Source organism: Staurois parvus, unplaced genomic scaffold, assembly GCF_062004578.1.
Source record: "Staurois parvus isolate SC_StPar_1 unplaced genomic scaffold, SC_StPar_1.0 ptg000105l, whole genome shotgun sequence".
Taxonomy (NCBI): domain Eukaryota; kingdom Metazoa; phylum Chordata; class Amphibia; order Anura; family Ranidae; genus Staurois; species Staurois parvus.
The window spans coordinates 4,679,753-4,704,131 of NW_028317901.1; the positions used below are offsets into that span (position 1 = coordinate 4,679,753).

Sequence of the window (24,379 nt, forward strand, 5' to 3'; positions counted from 1 at the left end):
GTCATACGGACTTAATGTACTGCTTGCTATAAAAAGTATTGTTGACAGTTTTGTAGCGCTCTGCTAGTATTAATCAGTTTTGATAAATGATTGCGGTGAATGTAGCCATATTAGTGCACTATAGATGGTTGAAAAATAGCTTTCAGCCATTACTGTGGGTTTAATAAATTTTGCGCTACAATTTTAACTAAATGACTGCTTGAAGCAGGGATAAAAAGAAGGTCCTACATAGCAGATTTTTGTAATTGAAAGCTTATGAAAAACTCTGAAATTGCCAATTAAATTGCTTAGAACCTGGCAGCATTACACATTGGCTTTCAATATTTCACTAATCTTTGACTAAAATATGAGCTCATTATTACTCCTTTAATACTATAGATTACCTCTTACCTCTTTTAAAGAAGATCTCAATAATGTATCATTGGAAAGGATTGTGGGAGATAAGTGTGAGGTGTTAAACATACCTCACACCTCTGCATTGTTACAGCTCTCTTAAAGTCTTATGTGAGTGATAGCAGAAATCACCCAAATGGCCATGATCAAAAGTTTACATACCCTGGAATGTTCGGCCTTGGTACAGACACACAAGGTGATACACACGGGTTAAAATGCCAATTAGAGGTTATTGTCCCACATCTGTGACTTTTTAAATTGCAATTAGTGTCAGTGTATAAATAGTCAATGAGTTTGTTAGCTCTTACGTGGAAGTGCTGACTAGGCTAGATACTGAGCCATGGGGATCAGAAAAGAACTGTCAAAAGTTCTGCGTAACAAGGTAATGGAACTTTATAAAGATGGAAAAGCACATAAAAAGATGTCCAAAGCCTTTCTTGGTCTACCTGACCTTGGCTTGGTATTAAGAGATCCCCAAACTTTCCACTTAATAGGTGATGTAACAGTACTGTTTGGCATATTCAAGGCTTTGGACATCTTTTTATGTCCTTTTCCATCTTTATAAAGCTCCATTACCTTGTTATGCAGGACTTTTGACAGTTCTTTTCTGATCCCCATGGCTCTGTATCTAGCCTAGTCAGTGCATCCACGTAAGAGCTAACAAACTCATTGACTATTTATACACTGACACTAATTGCAATTTAAAAAGCCACAGATGTGTGACATTAACTTCCAATTGGCATTTTAACCCATGTGTGTCACCTTGTGTGTCTGTACCAAGGCCAAACATTCCAGGGTATGTAAACTTTTGATCATGGCCATTTGGGTGATTTCTGTTATCATTATGATTTAAAAAGGAGCCAAACAACTATTTGATAATAAATGGCTTCATATGATCATCATCCTTCAATAGAAGAGCATTTTTTGGCATGATCAGTCATATTTTCAATATCAATGCCAAAATTTCACAATTTCTGCCAGGGTATGTAAACGTTTGAGCACAACTGTATATATATTGCATGTATACATCAGGGTTTTCAATAAACTATGTCTTGGAAAAGACAGCATGGCAGTAAATATAAGAGCTCATTTAGATGGGCGATTAAGCCCCACCTCCACACAGAGCTGCTGCCAGACATGTTTACATGTACATGTCAAAGTTCAACATGCAGGCAAAAGTTCCAAGGTGGATGCGCATGTATCTGCCTGCTGCTTTCTGTGCAGACAACAGGCTTAATTACCCATCTGAATGAGCCCTAAGTAACAAGTTACATATACCTACCGCAGTCCTTTCCAATAATTTAAGCCAAACTTCTGAGTTTGTGTATACTCACCTCTAGAAGATATCTCAGGGAATAAGGCAGAAGGTTCTTGATAGTCAGTGATGGAAAGAGATGAATAATGTAGGCTGGATCCCAGTCCTTCTCACCGTTACTGGTGATGAAGTTGATTTCATCAGGAACAGCAGTACAGTTCACTATAAATGGCAGGAAGTTAATCTCAGTTGCTGGACACTGCAGGGTACATTGAACCTCACTGCTCCTGTTAAGCATTTCCTTCCACGTGATGTAAGTAGTGGACTCTTTAAACTGCCCATCCAGAACACCTGTTGGCTTCAGGAATAGCTGACACCTAACAATGTTACAAAAGCAAACAGAAAGATAAAATGAGGCAAAAGCTTATTAAGGGCTGTTCTCCTAAAATAATATTAATTGATATTACACAGTTAAACTAGACATTAAAGTCTGAAAACAGAACAGCAGGAAGCACTGTTAATATATAAAAGCTATTTCCTTAACAATATCTTACCGCAATTTCAGAAAAACAGCCTTCCCCGGGTAAAAAAACAACCTACTGATTTTTTCTAACAGTCACTTAGATACAGAAAAACATGCAACATTCATTCACACTACTACTTGCTCTCCTATTGACAATCTAATTTGCTACAAACTTTCCTACTAGTATGTCACTATGTTTGGTTCACAGATTTTAAATTTGGACATTTACTATAAACCCAAAGGTTTTTGCAGCTAGCATATAAAAATAACCTCAAAAAACTATTTAAAACCGCAGACATAAGACAAAGTAAGCACAATTTATTTTTTCTTTCTTTCAGCTAAAATTGTTATATATAGAAAAAAAAAAAAAAAAGAATTAGAAGAGAACACTGAATGGACCAAAGGTTCGAAAATTCCTCCACTGATGGGATAAAAAAAATACCTGTAAGAATGCAGAGGTACATGGAACTCTTCATCTGGTTTACATATACCAACCGGCTCCAGTAGCTTGGCATTTGGCACAAATTTATACACAGTAAATGGCACTGAGAAATGGTTCTTGATCTGAAATTACATTTTTGTTACTTCATTATCTTATCATATTAATGTATGCTACAAAACAACAGAACTCCACTCTCATGACAGCATAAGAAAATACAACACAGATAAGTAATCGTGCAAAAAATCAAGTGACATTATTTCCTAATCTCTCGCTGGTACTCAAGAGTACAATACCAGGGGTCCATATCCACAATGACTTAAAAACCGTTTCTCTTGGCAGAAAGTTTTTTTTGTACAAGCGTTCAGGCTCATTTAGCAGTTTTCAAAATTGCAATACAGAAGGGATTTTTTCTGCCTGTAATTGGGGAGCAAAATGCTAAACTTCTATAGAAGCGTGCATGGAGCCTTATAAAAAAGGTCTACTAGAGCTTCATCAAATACAAAATGGCCCATGGGGATAGCATAAGCATAACAAAACAACATTATTTTAAGCCAAAGAAGGAAAAATGTCATTCACCTGCAGAGGAGATCTAACAAATAGTACTTTGTTTCCTTCACTGGCATCAATTTGCACAACGATAGAGACAGAATTCTTCTCCAAAGGACTGCGCACATTATAAAGACGTCGAGCTGGCTTTGTGACTGGAATGTTTGCCACCTCTGTATATCCTTGAGGCACTAGGAGAAAAAGTGAATGACAACCAGTAAAGATCCATATTCAGATTAAGGCATTTTTTAAACTATTTCCACTGATCTGATATATTATTTGTACATGAATAGAGGAAGGAAAGCAGGTGTGTGTCTTGATAATTTCCAATGAGATTACAGCAATTACCTATGCCAAGCGTAAGTAGGCTACTTTCTTGCCGATGAAGGGCTGACAATCTATTAAAATGCAAAGGCTCTACTTCAGAAAATTCAAGCTCCAGTGACTGCCCTTGATTCACATTGTGAACATTATCATGTGTTGGTGAGCCAAACTGCCGTAAACTTCGGCCATGCTGTAGTATAAGAGGGACACCCAGTGCATTTGTGATGATCAAAGGGGCCTTGTCCTTCAAAGAATAGTCAAAAGTTGAAGCCGTTCCTTCAGAGAAAGCCTAGGCAAGAGAAGATAAGGCATCATATGTAAAATGTCAGACCTTTGAGCAGAATTAAACATTCCTAAACGTAGTTTCTTTCAATATGTGCATGCTGCAAATGACAACAAATGCCAATGATCAATATCCTCTCGCTCCATTTTTTTATATTCTGTTAGAACAGCCATAAAAAGCACATCTTTCCAATCTGTATAATGCATTAACAGAAAGTCTTATCAAGACCATAGTCAAAGTGCACTTTAAGCCATGCTACACAATGATTTACCTCCAAAAATATATGCTAACTTATTAAATCCATTACAAAATTTAAAGTGAGCATTGGCAGTCTTCACACTTACCTTTGACAAGTTACTGAACACTCCCAGAGTACATTTAGAGACCGTGATGTTCATGGTATCTTTAGAAGTAATGTTAATAGCAGATTGAGGTTCAGGGACCATTATGAAATCATCTCCAGGGAGAAGACCTTTGTCCTGAACAGGGTTGTTCTTCATCTTCAATCACAAAGAAACATATTGCATTATTCATTATTCTAGATGCCATACTTTCAGTTTATAAATATTAGCAAAATTCATAAGTAGCTAAACCAGACATGAAAAAAGACAAACCATACAATACACTGTATTAGAAAAAAAAAATAGACATTGCATTTTAATATAGTATTTTCTAACCTTAAATTTCAGACTCCAGCGCCGATTTCCACTGTCAACTCGCTCAATCAAGGGCTCCCACACAGCATACATTTCATTGTAGTAGTGAACCTGTGAAGATGTGTAGCAAAAAAACGTTGTAATACACTGCAAATATTGGTGTGCTTATGGGATGTTTTCATGTACAGATATTTATAAGCTTGTTTCTCTTTCAAAAGATATTGGCAAAACTTAATCAAGGAAACCTTTAGCTACACTAACCATTAAGGGTGCATTCACACCTGCAATCAGCACAGTGGCTAAGTGGTTAGTACTTCCACTTGGCAGCACTAGGATTGCCAGTTTGAATCACAACTACAGCACTACCTGCCTGGAGTTTGCATATCTCCCTGTGCCTGCATGGGTTTCCTCCGGATACTTCAGTTTCCTCCCACATTTCAAAGATATGCTTGTAGGTAAGTTTGCTCCTGTCTAAACAGACCCTATTATGTGTATATATACACATATACACTCACCGGCCACTTTATAAGGTACACCTGTACAATTGCTTGGTAACACAAATTGCTAATAAGCCAATCACTTGGCAGCAACCCAATGAATTTATGTTTCTAGACGTGGTGAAGACGACTTGCTGAAGTATAAACCGAGCATCAGAATGGTGAAGGAAGGGGATTTAACGGACTTTGAATGTGGCATGGTTGTTGGTGCCAGACGGGCTGGTCTGAGTATTTAAAAAACTGCTGATCTACTGGGATTTTATGCACAACCATCTCTAGGGTTTACAGAGAATGGTCCGAAAAACAGAAAATATCCAGTGAACGGTAGTTGTGTGGATGAAAAAACCTTGATGTCAGAGGTGAATGGGCAGACTAGTTCAAGATCATAGAAAGGCAACAGTAACACAAATAACCACATGTTACAACCAAAATATGCAGAATACCATCTATGAATGCACAACATATGGAACCTTGAAGCAGATGGGCTACAGCAGCAGAAGACCACACTGGGTGCCATTCCTGTCACCTAAGAATAGGAAACAGAGGCTGCAATTCGCACAGGCTCACCAAAATTGGACAATAGAAGATAGGAAAAACATTGCCTGGTTTGAGGAGTCTTCATTTCCCTAGAGATGGTTGTGCATGAAAATCCCAGTAGATCAGCAGTTATTGAAATACTCAGACCAGCCCGTCTGGCACCAACAACCATGCCACATTCGAAGTCACATATCCCCTTTCTTCCCCATTCTGATGCTTGGTTTGAAATTCAGCAAGTCGTCTTCACCGCATCTAGATGCCTAAATGCATTGAGTTGCTGCCATGTGCTAGGCCGATTAGCAATTTGTGCTACCCAAGCAATTGAACAGGTGTACCTAATAAAGTGGACAGTGAGTGTATACGAGGTGGTATCAAAAGGTTTCGAGACTAGTTTTGTACCATGCCAACAGATGGCAGCACAAGGCTGCATGCACAGTTACAGGGAGCACCCCAACCTTCATAAGTCAGTGTGCCAAAAGACATAGTCCAGTGTACATCAGGACCAGTGTGCAATTGGTGCTATTCTGACCACGTGCATTGCCATGTCTGCTATTTCATCGTGGACAGCAAGTTAGAACAAAGAGCAAGCATGAAATTCTGAGTGAAACTGGGCAAAAATGCCACAGACGTTTGACATGATTCGGCAAGTTTACAGCGATGTTGCAATGAGTTGTTCGAGGTGTTTTGAGTGGCACACGTGCTTCAAGAGTGTAAGAACCTCACTGGAAAACGACAAGAAATCAGGAAGACTTTTAGGTAGGTAGCCCCACTAAAAGCAATGGGAGGCTGTCAGCTCTCGCAGTTAATTGTGCTCACTCATTTAATCACTCATGCAGCAATCACAAGCCAGTGATCAGCCCTGGGTGCAGATTGCTTTGTTGTTTACTGTCAACAAATAGGAATTATCTCAGTAGCAAATAAGATTTAATTGATTTAATTGCCAGTGTAGTCCTGTCTCCTCCACTTAACTAGTTGGTTTAATTGATTCCATTGTGACTAAAGCTATACATTACTTTAATCATGCACAAGGTATTGTAATGCCACTAAAATACAAACGATGTACACCCTAGTGCCCCAATCACAAACAAAACATGTTATTTTAAATATATTAGTAAAAATTAGTCTCAGTAACAAAAATGGATAATTGTCATGATACCTCTAAGGTGGTGTCAGCAGTCACATTCATAAGCGATGTCCAATTATTTACAGTTCCAGTGAATGTAGATTCTACCAAAAGCAAAGGCACAGTACGGTGACCCAAACCACATTCAAGTGTCACCTGCACAGAATTCACTTTAATACTAAAGGTCTCTGTCTTTTTCGAACATTCTGTGTTCTGAAAGCATTCTGTAACCTCAACAGCTGACTCCACCCCCAAGAACCAACTATTGCAGCTTTCTGTTGTCCTTGTGCTCCAAATGTTCTTGTGTTCAACTACATTTTCTTTGCTCACATCCTCCTTGGGCTTTGGTTTCAAAACAGCCATGATAGTCAACACAGTATTGAGAATAATAGGTGAGATCTGGGAGAAGAGCAGAACATGTGATTACTTTTTCTAATTGGTGGTATCCCCAAATATGTAGGAAAAAGTAGTCTCTACTCAATTTAACTAAATTGCCAATGTGTTATCTTATTCTGCCAATGGTTATTTACCTTAATAATGACTTCTTCCACAGTAAGATTAGCATTCTGGCTACCAGTTTCATCAGTTGTGCTTTCCAATTGCAAGGAACATGGCTGTACAACCTATGTAATCAAACATTGCACCAATGTTACAAGTATTTCACTGGGGAAAGATGATATACATAGGAATAGATATTAACTCTAAACACCACAACAAATCCCATCTAAACAGTCCTAGAACAGGAATTTTACATTTTAATTGCATTTGGGAATGCTTTGTTTTAATGTGCTACAAATACAATATTCTTTGTTTTGGTCCAACTTATGATTCCAATCAGAATTAAATTTTTTTTAAATATTAGCTCAATAGTTTGTTTCAATGTTATGTTTTTATTGTTATTTTGGATTTAGAACAAGTGCAGATAAAAAGTAAGGATGATCCATTATACAAAAAACTACATATTATAGATACAATGCTGTAAAAATGTCAAGAACTGATAACATACATACAACTTAGCAGCATAAAATACTTAACAGTGTAGCATGCATTCAAGGAAAGAAATAAGAAAATAGAAAGACATTCAAAAATAAGAGCGCTACAAAAAAAAAAAAGAAAACAAAAAAAAAAGAGGATTAGAAAGTATACAGGGAGTATGCAGGGGCATATTTACCACAAGGCAAAGAAGCCATTTGCCTAGGGCGGCATCACCTCCCCCCAGAAGAAGGGATGGAAGAAGGGACATGCGCGCCATGGGAACCAGGTGTGATCCAAGATAGGCTACGGGCTGCTTGATGGTGTATGCAGAGCCTGACTCTTATTCCTGGGGATGTTTGGAGCTGTGAAGATGGGGGGGGAGGGGTAGTGGAAGACTCTCCCGGGCAGGGGGCAGGGGTGTTGTTGGTCAATGTCAGGCTCTGTCAGTGGGAGGGGGAGGGGGAAGGGGGGGTGTTGGCCCGTGTCCGCGGGGGGAGACAATTTGTCTAGGGCAGCACAAAACCTAAATACACCACTGGGGAGTATGGTTAGCATTAATGTATAAGTAAAGACAAAACTTTTTTTTTTTAGTTTTGGATAGAGTGGAGAGGGATTGGAACACCTGTCAGGTTTTATTGCTGTCTGTGTCTCTATTAAGGAGATTCACCCTCTCAAAGTTTCCAGTTTACCATTGCCATTGAAAGTAGAAAAAAAAAATTCCAAATTTTGGATTGTCGCCAGAAAAGTAAGAGGGGAACTCTTCCAATTGGGACACTAGTTCTGGTAACCTGGGGGACCCCAAGGAATTCCCTTAAGTTGCAGGGATTTCCTACAACTACCTATTTGGCTATAGGACAGGAAGTGAAGGGAAATCTATGCAATGGGACACAGACGGCAAACAAAATTCTGACAGGGGTTAAACCCTCCATTACTCCATAATGAAAAAAAACAACCTTTTCCTATAGTTCTACTTTAAGCTCAAAACAGAGATAACAGCAGTGAACAGTATGAACACATTAGCTGATGTGCATCTTGCAAACTTCTTTATGAGTATTAGTTAAAATACCGGGTATCTTCTTAATTATGAATCTGCCAGTTAGTTGGTTACTGTGGTAAAATCACTCTGCAACATATATTTTGAATCTTTCTAGTAATCATACCGCTAGATTTTTTTTTTCTACACTTTGGGTGGCTATCTAGTCTTAATTGATAATTCAACCCACAGAAAATGCTAAAGCTGGATGCTTTCCACCAGCCAAGACAAGGTTGAAGACAAGGTACATCAAGTTGAACAGTTAGAAGCAAGAAAATGTTCATACCGTAGTGATGTTATTGCCTCTCAGCTCTCTGAGAAATGGACAGGCTAGAACTTTGAATTCTTTCACAATGCCAGTTACTTTTTTCTCTGAGTTCACATCAGAAAGCAAGAAATTGCCCTGGAAGGATACAGCTAAGGCAGGGGCATCTGCCTTTGCTAAACTGGCCACAAATACCAATTCAGGATCCATGATCAATGCTTTCAGTTTAAATTTCTGGGGAGTTGCCTGTTCTAAAGAAAAGAAAAGCAAAGTTTAAATTGCAGAACATGAATACAGAAAACATACAGTCTTATGAAAAGTTTTCTTGAAAACAATATTTGCAGGGTTCAAACTTAAGCAAAATTGACAGAAAAAATGTAAAACATATGGCATTATATGCAGTTCATCCACTAGTTTTGTTAAGTTATGGGTTAAAAAAAAACAACTAAATTCCTTAGTGTTGTTATTGCAAGTGATGCAATACCTTACCTCCTGAAATGCTCCCAGTGGTGTGAATGCACAACATACATAATATACATAGGGAATGAGCATACATAGTGCAGCAGTTTGTGATATGTAGTTCACAGTAGAGAATCGCAATGTTACAGTGGCAATCAGTGGAGAATTGAACAATACAGTGGCATTCAATGCAGCAGTGAGTTGGTACAGTGAAAAAGAGAACTACTGCAGTGGTGCAGAGCAGTTAACAGATTCAAATGGCACTCTGTGGAAAAGAAGAATTAGGTGCAGTGGCAGTTAGTAGAGAAATACTTGGGTGCAGTCGCAGTCAGAGGAGAATCACATGTGTGCAGCAGCAGTCAGTAGTGAATTGTATGGGTGCAGTGGCAGTAATTAGAGACGTACAAGAGTGCAGTGGCAGTAATTAGAGACGTACAAGGGTGCAGTGGCAGTCAGAGAGCATTGAGGAGGGTATGACAGAAAGACATATGGACAGAACAGGACACAAATGCTGGAGAGTATATGAGGGAGCAATATATGCAAGATAGGGATATAAAGGGCATAATGGTGGACAGCACGTGCAGGAGAGAAGTATGGACAGTATAAAAATGGGCAGTATGTACACTAGAGAAATGTAGAGGGTATAATAGCAGTTTCAAAGTGTGGGGGAGGTGAATAGGAGAGAAGACTAACAGCATACACAACATACAATGTAATACAGGGGGACAGGTTAGGATAGAAAGCATGCTTTTACTACCTGTTTATTTTTTAGAGATTTCAGATGTCTAATAGACCCCCTAATGCCTCTTCTGTGCCATCAAATACAGACTGTGGACAGAGAGCACCTGATATGAATCAGTGCCAACTCAATGCACCAGCACAGTAAAAGTGAGAACCCAAAAGTGTTGTAACTCAGTGAGCACACACCTGTTTGTGCGTTGTGTCTTAAGCTGGCCATAAATGACCTCAGGGGGCTGCTTGAATAAACTGATCAGATTTCCCCATCCAAACAAGTGAGGTAGATGGAGGAATCCTCCCACTGTGCTACTGTATTCTACCAGTGAGAATCCGCTGCTGTCAGAATACATTGATCAGTGCTGCACCCAATTGAACAAACATTTACCAACAGTCCCTTTCAAGAGGAGTCAATCATTAGATCGGAAAAACTGTTTTTTGTTATTTACTGTAAAATCCCTTTCTCTAAGTTCATTGATGGACACAGCTCTTCTGAACCTTGACCATAGGGTTATATTGTCACCTACAGGAGTAGGACACTGGGCAGAAAAGAAACACAGCACCAGCTATGGGCAGACCTAGCTGGTATACAACCCCCTCTCATAACCGCCAAAAGAGGGGTGGGTGCTGTGTCCGTCAATGAACTCAGAGAAAGTTATTTTATGGTGACTAACAAAAAACCCCATTTTCTCTTGCATTCATTGATGGAAACCGCTATTCTAAACCTTGACCACAGGGATTGTCCCAAAGCAGTGCCTCATTGAGGGGTGGGTAAACCAAAAACAACTGAAGTAACCAGGCAAACCATTCAACCACCTAAATAACCATGAGAAAGGCAAACCAGGGACTAGAAACAGCAGCCTGCAAACCTATGTCCAAAACAGGCATTCGAAAAAGCAAACACAATGTGAAAAAATTGTAAAAATTTGCACCGACCAGGGAGCCACCTCACAGATCCGAGACACAGATGCTCAATGCCTAAAGGCGGAATATGCCTCAACGGGGAAGAGAGGAACCTGCCCTGCAAAAGCATACACCTGAACAAGTGTCAATGGGAATTTTGGAAGGAGGCAGATGTCAGGCCTCACCTTGGGCTGTCCATGAGCTTAAAAATGAGCTTGAGCCCTTGCAAGATTCTGCAGTGGACAGGAACCAACAAACCACCCAAACCACACAGCCTCATTAGGAGGCAACGTACGTGAACACAAAAAGGGGCAGGCCAATTACCTCATGCAGATGGGAAAACCAAAAATCACCTTCTGAAAAAAGAAGGGTCACAGACAGAAAAACAAAACATCATGTGCAGGACCAAAAGAGGAGACTTACAAGACAAGGACGCCCACTCAGACATTTGCCTCGCAGAAGCAATGGCGATCACAAAAGCAATATTTTGAGGAAGAGTAAGCAGGGGATGAATTCGATACTATTCAAAGAAAGGTTTCTGGAGAACCAACTTCAAATCCCACCGTGGTAATGGGGAGCATACACCAGAAGACAAATCCCTGAATAGAGGTGTGAAGCAGGGGGTTTGTGGCTAAGAGACCCTGAAAAAGGACAATGATTGCAGAAAGTGGACCTTGATGGTACTTCAGACAAGTTTTTTGTTCAATGCTTTGTTGAAGAAAAGCCTACAACCGAGCCATGGAGATGGACACCCAGAGCCATGCACCAGGCAATAAGAAGCCTTCCAGGTATGAAGATATATCTTACGAGAGGTAGGCCTATGAGCCCCCAACATTGTGAGGACACCATACCCGAAAACTCCTTGTCCCTGAAGGCTGGCTTTCAGTAGCCATGTCCTCAAAGCCTGAGACAGTAAAACAGGGAGTCTGACCCCAGGACAGTCGGGCTCCCGAAGAGGCAAACACTAGGGAGCATCCATGACCATCTACGCCATGCTAATGTACCATAGACCGGTCTGAAGTTAGCAGAGCAACCAAAATCCCTTCAGCCTTTGTCCTGCGCCTGAGAGGAGGAAAGGAATTAATGAGACAATACCATTCCCACAACGCCACCGGTGCATTGGGGAAGGACGGGGGGTAAAGGATCAGTAACAGAAGCTCAAGCCTATAGGGGAGGAGGAGAACCTTTAGGCTCGACCACCCCGAGGACCCGCACCCCACACTGTGTCCGAGGAGAGAAGGGGGGTATCTACTTACCAACCCAACGGAGCTCGTGGGTGATGCTACCAAGACAGAACCTCCTCTACACTGAAATGGGAGGGCTGTTGGCCAGGGCAACACTGTGATGTGGACTCCAGCGCCTGGTCATGTATCCCCGCGAGATGTTTAACTCGCTGGCCTGCCCCAGTCCAGGATGGGGCTTAGTATCGGCCGACCCAGCGCTTAGCAAAAGGTCTGCACATGCTCGATGTGCCAGTCTGGGGTGACCACTGGATCTAGATTATCCAGCCTGGCAGTTGATTGAAGATCTCTGCAGGAAAAAAATTCCAGGAAAAATAGGCTATGGAACTACAGGTTCCAGCAGGGAACCAGGTCCTTACTCCTGACACTAGAATTTTCAGAAGGATGTCTGCAGTTACAGCCCTTATACTTCTCTCATTACAGAGTAACTTTAATGGCCAAACACCAGGAAACCAAAACCTCCTCCCCTTGCAGTGGGATTGCGCCCTCACTGCAAGCAGTAACTGTTTGTTTAAATCTAGGGGACTGGCAGTGTTACTTACCTGACCCTCTGCTCTGGCAGGTTTCTCTGCACTGCTAGACATGTTCCCTGCAGTCTCTTTTAGCCTATGCTCCAGGTGTCTGAGGTCCTCTGACATTATCAATACTGATGCATGACCATAGCCCTGCACTGGATATGAGGACACTGAGGAACAGTCCACTGCCAAGTATGGGAAAGTGGAGAATCAGGTAAGAAACTGCTTTTATGTCTCCTAGATATAAACGAGCAGTTAACCCTTGCAGTGGGACTTTTTTTGTTTTTTTCCAAGAAGGCCTTTAATTCGCAACTAAAAACTTTCAGTTTAAATCAGCTAAAAGGTGTGCAAAGTCTTGTTTTCTGCAGAAAACAGTCACATTCTGAGTAGAAAAGTCATTGCTACCATGCTTGATCTATAGGTGTAAGCAGTGGTCCCTCTGCGGAGGTTGGAATTATGGGTTTCCCACCAGCAAAATTCACACTTCCTTCTGATTGGAAAGCTCTATCTCTGACTCAGCAGAGGGGCATGCCAGACCCCTGAAGAATTACCACTGTTTTGACACAGAGAGCAAGGGTCCTTCTACACAGCATTCTGGCAGGGGGCAGGGTTTCTACTCAGGATGTGTCTGCTTTCTCTAAGAAACAAGCTATAAGGCACACCACTAATTTGATTGTATTTAGTGGATTTAAATAGATGGAAGGGTGCACACATAATATTCTCGGATATTAACCAGAGTAAAATTAGTGAAGTCAATCAAAGTATCTATTCTTGGTCTATTTGTCTTTTTTATTACTAATTTCCTTAGCAATAAAATAATGTATGCAGAAGGTGCATGAATCAACAGGAGAATCTACTAATACCTGTCTATGTACGTGACAGAACAATATGCATTCCTCAAACACTTATGAAATGATAACGAATATATTCTCAAAGTGGAAAAACACTAATGTTTCTTAAAAACATTCCGATTTCTTAAGAATGCACACATACACATGCAATTTCAGAAAAATTTGAAATATACAGTGAAGTGGATGTTTACAAATTATGCACAATAAAAAGCTCAAGAAATCAGGATTAGTTACAAAGAATCTTGGATATACTGTATAATGCTTCACTAAATCCTGGATTAACAGTGGCAGTTCTACTAAAATGTTACAACAGCTGAATAAGAAGTGGTACGAAATATACTGTACATTACCACCACAGTAACTTTGCCAGGAACTAGAGTTAATAAAATATATTTTATAGACAAAGTACTGTTCTTAACTGCCGATAAGAACCCAGTGATCCATTTCAAAAGGTTCATAGTATATGCTTTTGGTAATTGTTAAAAGCCTTTTTTTTGTACCAAAGCAGTCATGTGTTTCTCATGTTATGTTACTTATTGCTATGAAGAGATGAGCTTTAGGCCTCATTCACACCATATATGCAGAAAAACTGATGAAAATTGATGCGCAGATTTCACTTGCAGAGACATCAGTTTACATCAGTTTTCATGCACGTTTCAAATTACTTTTATAAAGATTGCAGATTCCTGCGCAGAAAAAAAGCTGCATGTGACACTAGTGTTGTGGTGTGAACAAGGCACACCAATTGATTTTGTTGTGTCCTTGCAGAACGCGTGCAGAAAAAAATTACATCTCTGCACACTGGTGTGAACGAGCCCATAAGGTGTTGTTCACATCATAGTGCAGAGACGTCAGTTTTTCTGCATGCATTCTGCCAGGGCACAATGAAATGAATTATATCACGTGCAGATTTTTTTCTGCGCTGAAATCTGCAACATGTATAAAACTCATGTGTAAAGAACACTTCCAGGTTGCCATATTGCACTGGGTTTTACAGAAAATCACCAAGCTGCTGATTGAAAAGAAAAGGTCATATTTAATTACAATATGACTTGTGTCGCAATTGTATATGCTATATATATTTTTTATTTACTACTTTTTTCCCACGAAAGCGGAGTTACCCATTAAATAGTCAAATGCTCCAGTTTCAGTTTGATGAGAACGTTGCTTTAATTGCTACTGGCTTTCAGAGTACGTGCCTTGTATCAAACCAATGTTGTGAAATCATGACGAAATAGGGTTACTAGGTTTCATGAAGCAGGTAAGGAAAGGGCTGTTCTGTTCCTCAGAAGAACTAATTAAATCAGCCATGGAGCGCCTGACATAAGGAGTAGTATTACAGGAAGTATCTAGGTCACTAATTATTGTTTACTGTTATGAAACATCACATGAACAGGAAATAGAGGAAGTCATATAAAGGCTTCCTGTTTATTAAAATGGTTAATAAAAGAGGGACATCTGCTACAAACATTGCATCTTCCAATAACAAGTCACCTTGCTGCTAGACCAACCATATACTTACACCTTGTTTGTAATGGTTTGCTGCAGAACTTCACATGATCTGAAAACATTTTTCGTGTAGAACTCAACATTTCAAAAATGTGTATAAGGCAATAGGCTTATTAATGAAGAGGTGAATTATAATTAGAAAGAAAGAGGAGGAAAAGAAGGGTTAAGGGTCAAGGTCAGGGGTACCCAATCCCGTTCCCAGGTTGCCGAGATGTTACAATTGCATGATGATTCTCATATGCAGCAGAGTGCCAGCACTAGTGCCGCTCTACCTTTTGAACTGGCGAGCACCAGCGGCCTAATACATCCTGGTCTTATACATACCAGCATTGCAGTATCATTTGATGATGTGGCAAGTCCCATAAGTGCAGTACAAGCTGGTGCAGTGGTGAGCACAAGTAGTGCCCGGCAGCCACCAAGAATTTGCACACAGGCCCGTAAGAGCCCTTAGTATCCTTCTGGATGTGTTTGCAAATCCTGATGGGCAGCCCGCAAATTCTGCAGCACCCGTACTTCCCCCCCATTCACTGCCCAACCCGGAATTCTGGTGGAAGCAGCAAATTTAACTGCTCCCCTTGATTTTTTGGAGCAGTTTTTCACGGAAGATCTGTATGCATTGATTGTGGATCAAAGCAATTTATATGCACAACAGTTCATCGCCACCAACCCAAATTCAAAACTTGCCAGACCATTTGCATGGAAACCCATTACAGTTTCCAAATTTTTTTTTCTTGGGTCTAAACCTCAACATGGGCATTACTGAAAAAAAAAATGAATTGCAGTTGTAGCACCTTGTGACCTAAATCGCTGGGGCTTCCACCAATAGCTTGTAAATACCCATCTTAGAAAGATGGAAAAAGCCTGCTTGAGAAATGATGCTTGCAGTGAAGTGGAAGGACAAATGGGATGTTTTCGTCCTGTCTTTCATTCACGCAGACACGATCATCCAAATTTCCACGGCAGCTCTTGTTGCTGACAAGCCCCTCTGTGTCCACGACTACAACCTTAACATGGGAGGGGTGGACTTAAACGGCCAGATGATGAAGCCATACTTAGGTTCTCGAAAAGTCAGACGCTCATACATAAAAAGTGTCTGTTTATTTATTCCAATTGGCTCTATATAATGCTTTTGTGCTTTACAAAGCAACTTGACGTAATAGATCCTTCCTAAAAATTCCAGGAAGAGATCATCACGGCCCTTTTGTATCCAGAAGATGCTATGGCCCAAACCCCCAACCTAGATGCAGTTAGCTGCCTGCATGAGAGGCATTCTCCCGATGACATTCCTGGTACCCCAACCCAAAAAGATGTATCTGTAGCAGACATATAATTAGGTGTGACACCCGCTTTTTTTTTTGTCCCTCCTGTCCTGGCCAACCTGGTCTCTACTTCAAGGATTGCTTCCATTGCTACCACACACTAATGGTGTATTAGTATAGGGTACAGCACGGCACAGTTCAGGGCACATATTTGCACAGGGTATCAAAAGATGTTAGGTAGTCAGGAAACTGGCTATCGCATTTTGAGAGACCCTACAATCTGGTTAAAGTTAAAAAAAACATAAAAAATAAAAAGTACAAGTACAAAAACATTTTTTTAAATTTTAAAAATCAAAAACAGCTGTAGTTTTTGTTGCTCTTGTCGAGTTACTGTTATGATTTTACTGATTTATTGTTAGCCATCGCTGTTTTCTTTGTAGGAATGCCATTCAGCTGCAGCACTGACCTGTTTATTCTGACAACAGGAACTTGCTCTCAGAATATACATAAGTCAGTGTGTGCAGCGCTGTTGGATAAGATTTGTTTATCCGCAGTTAAAAAAAGAGCATAAATGCCGAAGCATGGGGGCCTGGGGTGGCCAATGGGTGGATGGACGCTATGCTTTAGCATATATATATATTTTTTTATATTTTTGGGCACATATTTCAATAAAAAAGTTGTTTTATTGAGTTACTGTTTTATTGTTAATCATTGCGGTTTTCTTTGCAGGAATACCATTCAGCTTCAGCACCGACTTGTTTATTCTGACAGCAACAGGAACATGCTCTCAGAATATACATACGTTAGTGTGTGCAGTGCTGTTGGATGAAATTATTCATGCGCAGTTAAAAAAGAGCATATATGCTGAAGCATGGGGGACTGGGGTGGCCAGTGGGTGGATGGCCCCTATGCTTGGTATATATTTAATAAAAAAAATTTTGGCAGAGATTTCTTCATCCACATCGACCGATGTGAATAGAGGAATCTGTTAGGTCCTTTTTTATTTCGTTCAGCCCACGGGCTGAACAACAAAAAAAATAACATATCATGTTACATAGTTAGTCTGGCTAAAAAAAAGACAAAAGTCCATCCAGTTCAACCATTAAAAAAAAAAAAAAAAAGTTATAATCCTATACCCACAGTTGATCTACAGGAAGGCAAAAAAACCCAGCAAAGCATGACCCAATTTGCTCCTGCAGGGGAAAAAATTCCTTCCTGATCCCCCGAGAGGCAATCGGATATTCCCTGGATCAACTTTACCTATAAATGTTAGCATCCAGTTATATTCTGTGTATGCAAGAAAGAATCCAGGCCTTTTTTAAAGCATTCCACTGAGTGTGCCCACCATTAGAAGTGGGTGGATGCAGGGCGGTATATTCTAACGGTGGGCATACCACACACTTTCTGGCAGAGATTCTTCTCTTTTTTTCATTCAGCCCACAGGCTACATAAAAAAAAAAAAAGAAAAAAAAAAGAAGAACATAGCATATATACCCAACAAGGACCAGCGACGCACTGGTACATCACTGGATTTTGAGTGATTATACCAGGATGATGCCTACAGTTTCAGGCATCATCCTGTTTTTTTTTTTTTTTGAGCCGACGATCGGCTTTCATGTGAAAGCAATCCTAGTGGCTAGCTGCATGATTGATTTTACAAGCAGCGGGAGAAGATGCCCCAGCTGCCTTCTACGGCCTTCTCAGGCAGTCCTGTGCCATCGGGGGAACCTGAGAATGCAGCTGGTGTTTCTGCCAGCTGACCATAGAGCTGATTGGAGACCGGAATGGCGCCAATCATCTCTATAGTCTAAGAAATTGGAAGCTATGAGCAGTTCATCACTTCAGTTTCGCAGGATATAAATAGCGCCATTCGTAAATTGGGGAAGCATCTGATCACACTGATCTTGGTGAGAGTCTAATAGACCCCAGATTTCTCAAAAAAGAATGCCTGTCAATGCCCATTGCAATCACAGGGGATATTTACATTCCCTGTGATAGCATAAAATTTGACCCTGTGCTGGTATGTAAACAGCGGATGCACCATGCATGTGAGGTATCGCCGCGAACATCAGATCGAGGGCAGTAATGCTAGAAGTAGATGTCCTCTGTAAATCTAAAATGGTAGCTTGTAAAGGCTTTTAAAGCATTGCCTATGGATATTAAAAATGTATGCAGTTTGTCGCCATTGCATGGGGCGTGTGCAGTTTTAAAGTCATGTTTGGTATCCATTTACTCAGCATACCATCATCTTTTATATTTTACAACATAATTGGCCAATATATTGTGTTTGTGCATTAAAAGTAAAAAAAGTGCATTTAAAAAAAACGAAAAAAAACAAAAAAACAATTGCGTTTGCAAAATTGCTGCACGAGTACTATGTGACATAGGACATAAATTAAATTTCTGTACAGCATTGCATGACCGCGCAATTGTCAGTTAAACTAGTGCAGTGCTGTATAGCAAAAAATGGCTTAAGTTGCAGTATCTACACCAGCAATGGGCAAACTACGGCCCGCGGGCCGTATACGGCCTGGCGGACCTTTTAATCCGGCCCGCGGAGCGTGATACTGTCAGGATGGCTGTCAGGATGTGTGTAGGTGGGGCAGCGTGACGAACGTGAGGGGAGCTAGGCTCCTCTCACAGTCCGCCCTGAAGACCGAAACGGCGCGGGAACACGGCGAGAGGAACGCGCGGAGCAAAGGTAAGTAAATTGACACAGGGGGGACTTGGGGACTTAATATGGGGGATGAATTAATATGAGGAATTAATTACTATATGGGGGATGAATTACTCTATGGGGGATGAATTACTCTATGGGGGATGAATTACTCTATGGGGGATGAATTACTCTATGGGGGATGAATTACTCTATGGGGGATGAATTACTCTATGGGGGATGAATTACTCTATGGGGGATGAATTACTATGGGGGATGAATTACTATGGGGGATGAATTACTATGGGTGATGAATTACTATATGGGGGAATAATTACTATGCTTACTATGGGGGAATATTACTATACTTACTATGGATGACACATACACATCATTCATCTACTCTTGGTCCGGCCTCCGGGTCCAATATATGAACCCATTGCGGCCCTCAAGTCAAAAAGTTTGCCCACCCCTGATCTACACCATAGTTTGTAGAGGCTACAACTTTCACACAAAGCAATCAATATTGGGATTTTGTTTACCAAAGATATGTAGCAAAATACATTTTGGCCTAAATTTATGACTAACTTTGACTCTACTATATAATTTAATAGTAAAAAGTAAAAAAAAATATTGTTTTTTTTTCAAAATTTTCTGTCTTTTTTTTGTTTATAGCACAAAAAATAAAAAGCGCACAGGTGATCATATAACACAGAAAGAAAGCTCTATTTGTGTGAAAAAAGGACAAATTTTGTTTGGGTACAGCATTGCATGACCGCGCAATTACCAGTTGAAATAGTGCAGCACCAAATAGCAAAAAAAAAGGCCTGATCAGGAAGGGGGGTAAATCTTCTGGAGGGCAAGTGGTTAACGAGACGCTATCCAGTATCCTCAATGACTCAAATGCCACATTTCTTAAAAAAATATGGGAACCATGGCTTACTTCTGACTTTCTATCTTTGAACTCTTCTAGTTTAGAGTTATTTATAGCTTTTTATTTTTTTCCTGGGCCTGAGTCAGTGGGGGAAGCATTTTATGTGCCTCTGTTCCTCTACTATCCTCTTGTTTTGTCCTCGTTTTCACTCTTATTTTCAGCCCCTGAAGGCTGGCCTCAGTTTCTTCTCTTCCCTTATTTCTGCTTTCTCTCCCTTACCCACATCTCTTCTTCTTCCTCTGATTCCTGCCCTTACCCTCTCCTCTTCTGGACCTATTTCCTTAACCAGTGGATCATGTCACTTTTTTGCAAATACGGAGTCCTAAAAAGCACACTAGCATTATTTTCATATATGTCCTGAAGGTTTACGTATGGATGTATCTGTTTGTTACTTCTCTCAGATGTCCCAGCCCCAGCATGCTCAACGCTGTTGTTATAACCAATCAAATGATTGCAACAGGAAAAAAAAAATTGGAAAAATAAAAGACAAGTATGAAAAAAAGACAAAGACAAGTGAAACAAGAAAATAATTAATACTACAGTCTGCAATTATTCACAGCTGATGGTCATAAAACATACCTCCTTTCTCTGTTTTCATCTTGGCAGGCGTGGACTGTTTGGGTTGGCTGTGAAAATGTTTGTCTGTGTTTGGAGTCTGAGGCATGGCCTTAATGAAGAAGTCACCAACAGTCATCAAGAATTCCACACTGGCACAAACATACAGCTTCTCCATGATGGCAGAGATTGAGCGCTCCTGGCGGTTTTGTTTGTAGCCTATGTCAATCATATTGCTTGAGCTGGAGGAATCTTTTTGGTCAATCATTCTAGTAAAGAATAAATTATTTTTACATGACTGCTCAGTCACAAAAAAGTGTTATTAAAAAACAAGATTTTATTGGTACAGTCTATTTTACAAATGTATTCTGAAGTCTAAGCATATTAATTTTGCTTGTGTTATGTTCTCCTCAGGACAAACACACCAGAGTGTTCTACATTCAATGATCTACCGAATACAGCTGAAATGCAGATAGGTTTCCTTTATCAGTCACATCTGTATGTTGCTATGATCAAGTCAGGTGACTCTATGCACTGCCACAACATTTATTTGGCATTGCCTGGTCAGCTTTGTTTACCCCCTAATGTAGATGAATGTTAAAGGAAAATATACATTCACAATTGTAGCCCAAAAAGGAAGTAGACCAAAGAATTTCTCAACTAAGCCTTCAAAAAACAGAAGTGATCAAAACAAAGATTGTATAAATAAAGATCAGAGTTAAAAAACTACACTGCCGGAAAGCAACCTTTGTTGGAGCAAAGGATGGGAATGACAAACCTGGATGTGGCTTTGGTAACACCTTCCCTAAGGTCATCAAGAGTGCATGTCTTAAGACAAATGGAAAAGTCCATTGAGCCATCAGCACACATAATCCCCGAGGAAGACATACGTTGCAGTCTCAGTTCACCCAGACGTAGATTTTCTTGATGTAGCCATTCAGAAGCCACCTGCCACACAGCACAAAAGTGGACAGAAAGGTAATATAGCAACACTAACACTATGGTGTACTCAAATCTTAACAGAGATGCGAGCAGTGAGACAGACTGAAATTATAAAATACATAATATATAATAATAAAAACAAAAAAATTAAGCTGGGGGTACTTGATGGTGGACTGGGAGAGATGCTAGTTCTATGGCCTCCAGCACATCCTGCAGACTATACAGGGATATCCGTTCACTGATTCCCAGTGGCACAGAACCCTCAGGAGGTCTCCAGCAGCAATATATTTGTGAAAAATCAGACTGATGAGACAGCCTTCTGTGTTCGAAATACTCGCTTGCTTACACTATGAGCAAGATAGCGGTGGAGCACATGCAGTCATATTCCAGCTGGGATCAGAGCATTCAATCCCTGTTGGCAGATCCACAGCCCTGAAGAAAATTTCTCCTATGGAGTCACAGGCTGAAAACTCTCTCTCATCCAGCCTAAACTACTCTGTGGCTCCACTGATGACCAGACCCTCAGAGAAAATATTGTGGTTGCAGAAGAGTGAATTAGCATTCTTGAATTTACGTTTTCTCCTCTCATTGCATTCACTAGGGAGTCCACAAAAGAACAGGCTATTAAGTAACTAGACAACCTTGAAATTAGGTTGAGCCTATGTTTCATGGGCTTTCCTGAAAAATCAAAGAGTGCACCTCATTGAGGTATGTTTTTGAGACAACTTGTCTGATTAAACTGTATTATCATAAAAGGGACCTACTATACAGGGAAAGCCAGCTCAATTGCACTGTGCGGACATCTAGCCATATCTCTCTGCAGAGGTCTGGAAAAAAAAGGGTGTCTTTCCCTGGCAAGAAAAAGCATCTCCAGGTGAAGGGAGTTCGATATACTATCTTATATCCAGCCAAATTGCATGTGATCAATGACGGCAAGCCATCCACTCCATGACCAAACTCCTGGTCCCCTCCTTTTTCTGGCTCAGCTGCTGCGGCTGGTGGGAGAAGACTCTTCTTCATCTCAACAACAAATAGAGCAGTGAATGCCAGAGGGTGACATCACTGCTTTATCTGTTCTATCCCGTTGTTGGCTCTCCATATTACAGAGAGGAGCCATAGCTTTGCAGGCACATGATCGTACGTAAAAAAAAAAAAACAAAAAAAAAAACAATATTTCCACAGTGATATGTGAGGGGAATATTTTTAAATGTTGGTTTGTAGTTTGCTTTTATTGCTATATTAATCCACACTCTTCTTTACATTTTCAAAGAGCAGTCCCACTGTCATGTAAACATGGACTAGACAGGATACCCGCAAGAGCCCCTGCTGCATCACCCTTGGGACTTTTCTTAAATGGTTTCCTCTTCCGGGCTGCCTGATACTTTCCAGCCTTCTATTAGAGAGTTCAATCAGTACTTGAATGAGGTCTCTCGTTCTTCTTGAACATTACCCTGTTCCTCCTGAATATCCTTTTATTGTCTCCACTGGCACCCTGAGATGCTCATCCTTCATATAAACTACAAATGTTGGAAAGTTGCGTGCCATTCCCAGTGACCCTTCTAAAGAATGACCAAGTGCACAGTCATTATTGTTCTTTGTGCATCTGAACCTGGGTTCTCCCCATTATTTATTTTACATCTGCCATTCTGTACTCTTACCTGGATGTCTACTTAGTTCATCTTCCTGGGGATTTTACTTCACTACTGTGGACTTCCGCAGCTGCTGAACTGAACTAAGCTGGTTTTAACCTACAATGTGGCTATTAATGCTACCTTTCAATCTAGATAATAGAAAGTTAAAGGTAGGTGACAATCACCTCATTCAACCCTCGAATGATGACTGGCAAAAATTTGAGGATACCTATATAAGCTCAGTGATCTTACGGAGAGAGAGAGAGAGAGAGAGAGAGAGAGAGAGAGAGAGAGAATAATCCACTTCAAGTTTTTCCAACAGATTTACTATAACCTGGTCAACCTACATTGGCTAGGTCTGCATTCTTTTCCACTATGTTTTAGAGGCTGTGGTGAACTAGCTGACTTCTTACATGCTCTATGGACCTGCTTGCAGTTTAATTTACTGAAGTGGAGTAAATGGCTTAATTTCAACCACCCTGGGACTACCTAATTTATCTAACCTTAAAACATATTTTTTTAGGTATTATGGAGGACTTTCTAATATGCCAAAATACTGATATAAATACTGTATTTTTGCACTACAAAGGCAATACTTTTAACGTGGAAAGAGCCATGCCAACCTCCATTGGATGACTGGAAACCGCTAGCCTCCCACTACACAGGCTTACATATGAACTTCGGTATAAACCATATAAAATCGAGTTGATTTGGAGACCTTGGATTCCACCGATACAATTTACACACAAACATTTGGTAATATATAGATTAAAATCTATATTCAGTGTACATGCTTGTATGTTACCGGTTGAATTTTGTAAGTAGTTTATTGAAATTTCTCTATAGTTTTTTGAAGTTTTGTGATGTATTACACAAATGAAATAAAAATATATTTTTAAAAAATTACAAAGAATAGTGATCTCAGAAGTATATGCATTTCCTTAAATAAACTGAGACTTTGAATTTTATATCAACAGGGACCACTAACTGGGTGTTGAATATATTATTGAATACTCTATTTATCCATATAGGCTGTTTAATAATACAAAGTAATTAAAAAACAGGTCATTGACCTAAACGTAGATTAAATCCAAAAGAAACAGAGTCAAGTACCAATATATGAAACTGTTATTTATAGCCTTGATTACTATACTGTGAGACAAGCACCAATGATGACGCTCAAGGATATTAAATCAACATCCACTTGAGCCACGCTGTACAGTGATGTCACACTTGCAGAAGGTCACACTCTAGTGACAACAGGCAGTCATGACAAAAATGTGAAGAGTCAGAAAAGCAGACCTGAAGAAAATAAGGTACTCTGGAACTGCAAAGCT

The 24,379-nt window shown here is 40.2% G+C and overlaps 1 protein-coding gene across 2 annotated transcripts in view; it reads right to left on the bottom strand.

Annotated features, from left to right (window-relative positions):
* Positions 1-24,379, bottom strand: part of VPS13C (vacuolar protein sorting 13 homolog C) — a 352,171-nt gene that overhangs the window by 112,877 nt on the left and 214,915 nt on the right. For both annotated transcript variants that reach the window (XM_089671418.1, XM_089671417.1), the window contains 11 exons: positions 21,248-21,417; positions 20,494-20,738; positions 8,874-9,103; positions 7,110-7,202; positions 6,613-6,978; positions 4,444-4,533; positions 4,111-4,266; positions 3,508-3,772; positions 3,190-3,350; positions 2,614-2,735; positions 1,728-2,025 (listed from right to left, as the gene is read on the bottom strand). In XM_089671418.1, the coding sequence (XP_089527544.1) occupies positions 1,728-2,025; positions 2,614-2,735; positions 3,190-3,350; positions 3,508-3,772; positions 4,111-4,266; positions 4,444-4,533; positions 6,613-6,978; positions 7,110-7,202; positions 8,874-9,103; positions 20,494-20,738; positions 21,248-21,417 (2,196 nt within the window). The remainder of the gene's footprint in view (positions 1-1,727; positions 2,026-2,613; positions 2,736-3,189; positions 3,351-3,507; positions 3,773-4,110; positions 4,267-4,443; positions 4,534-6,612; positions 6,979-7,109; positions 7,203-8,873; positions 9,104-20,493; positions 20,739-21,247; positions 21,418-24,379) is intronic.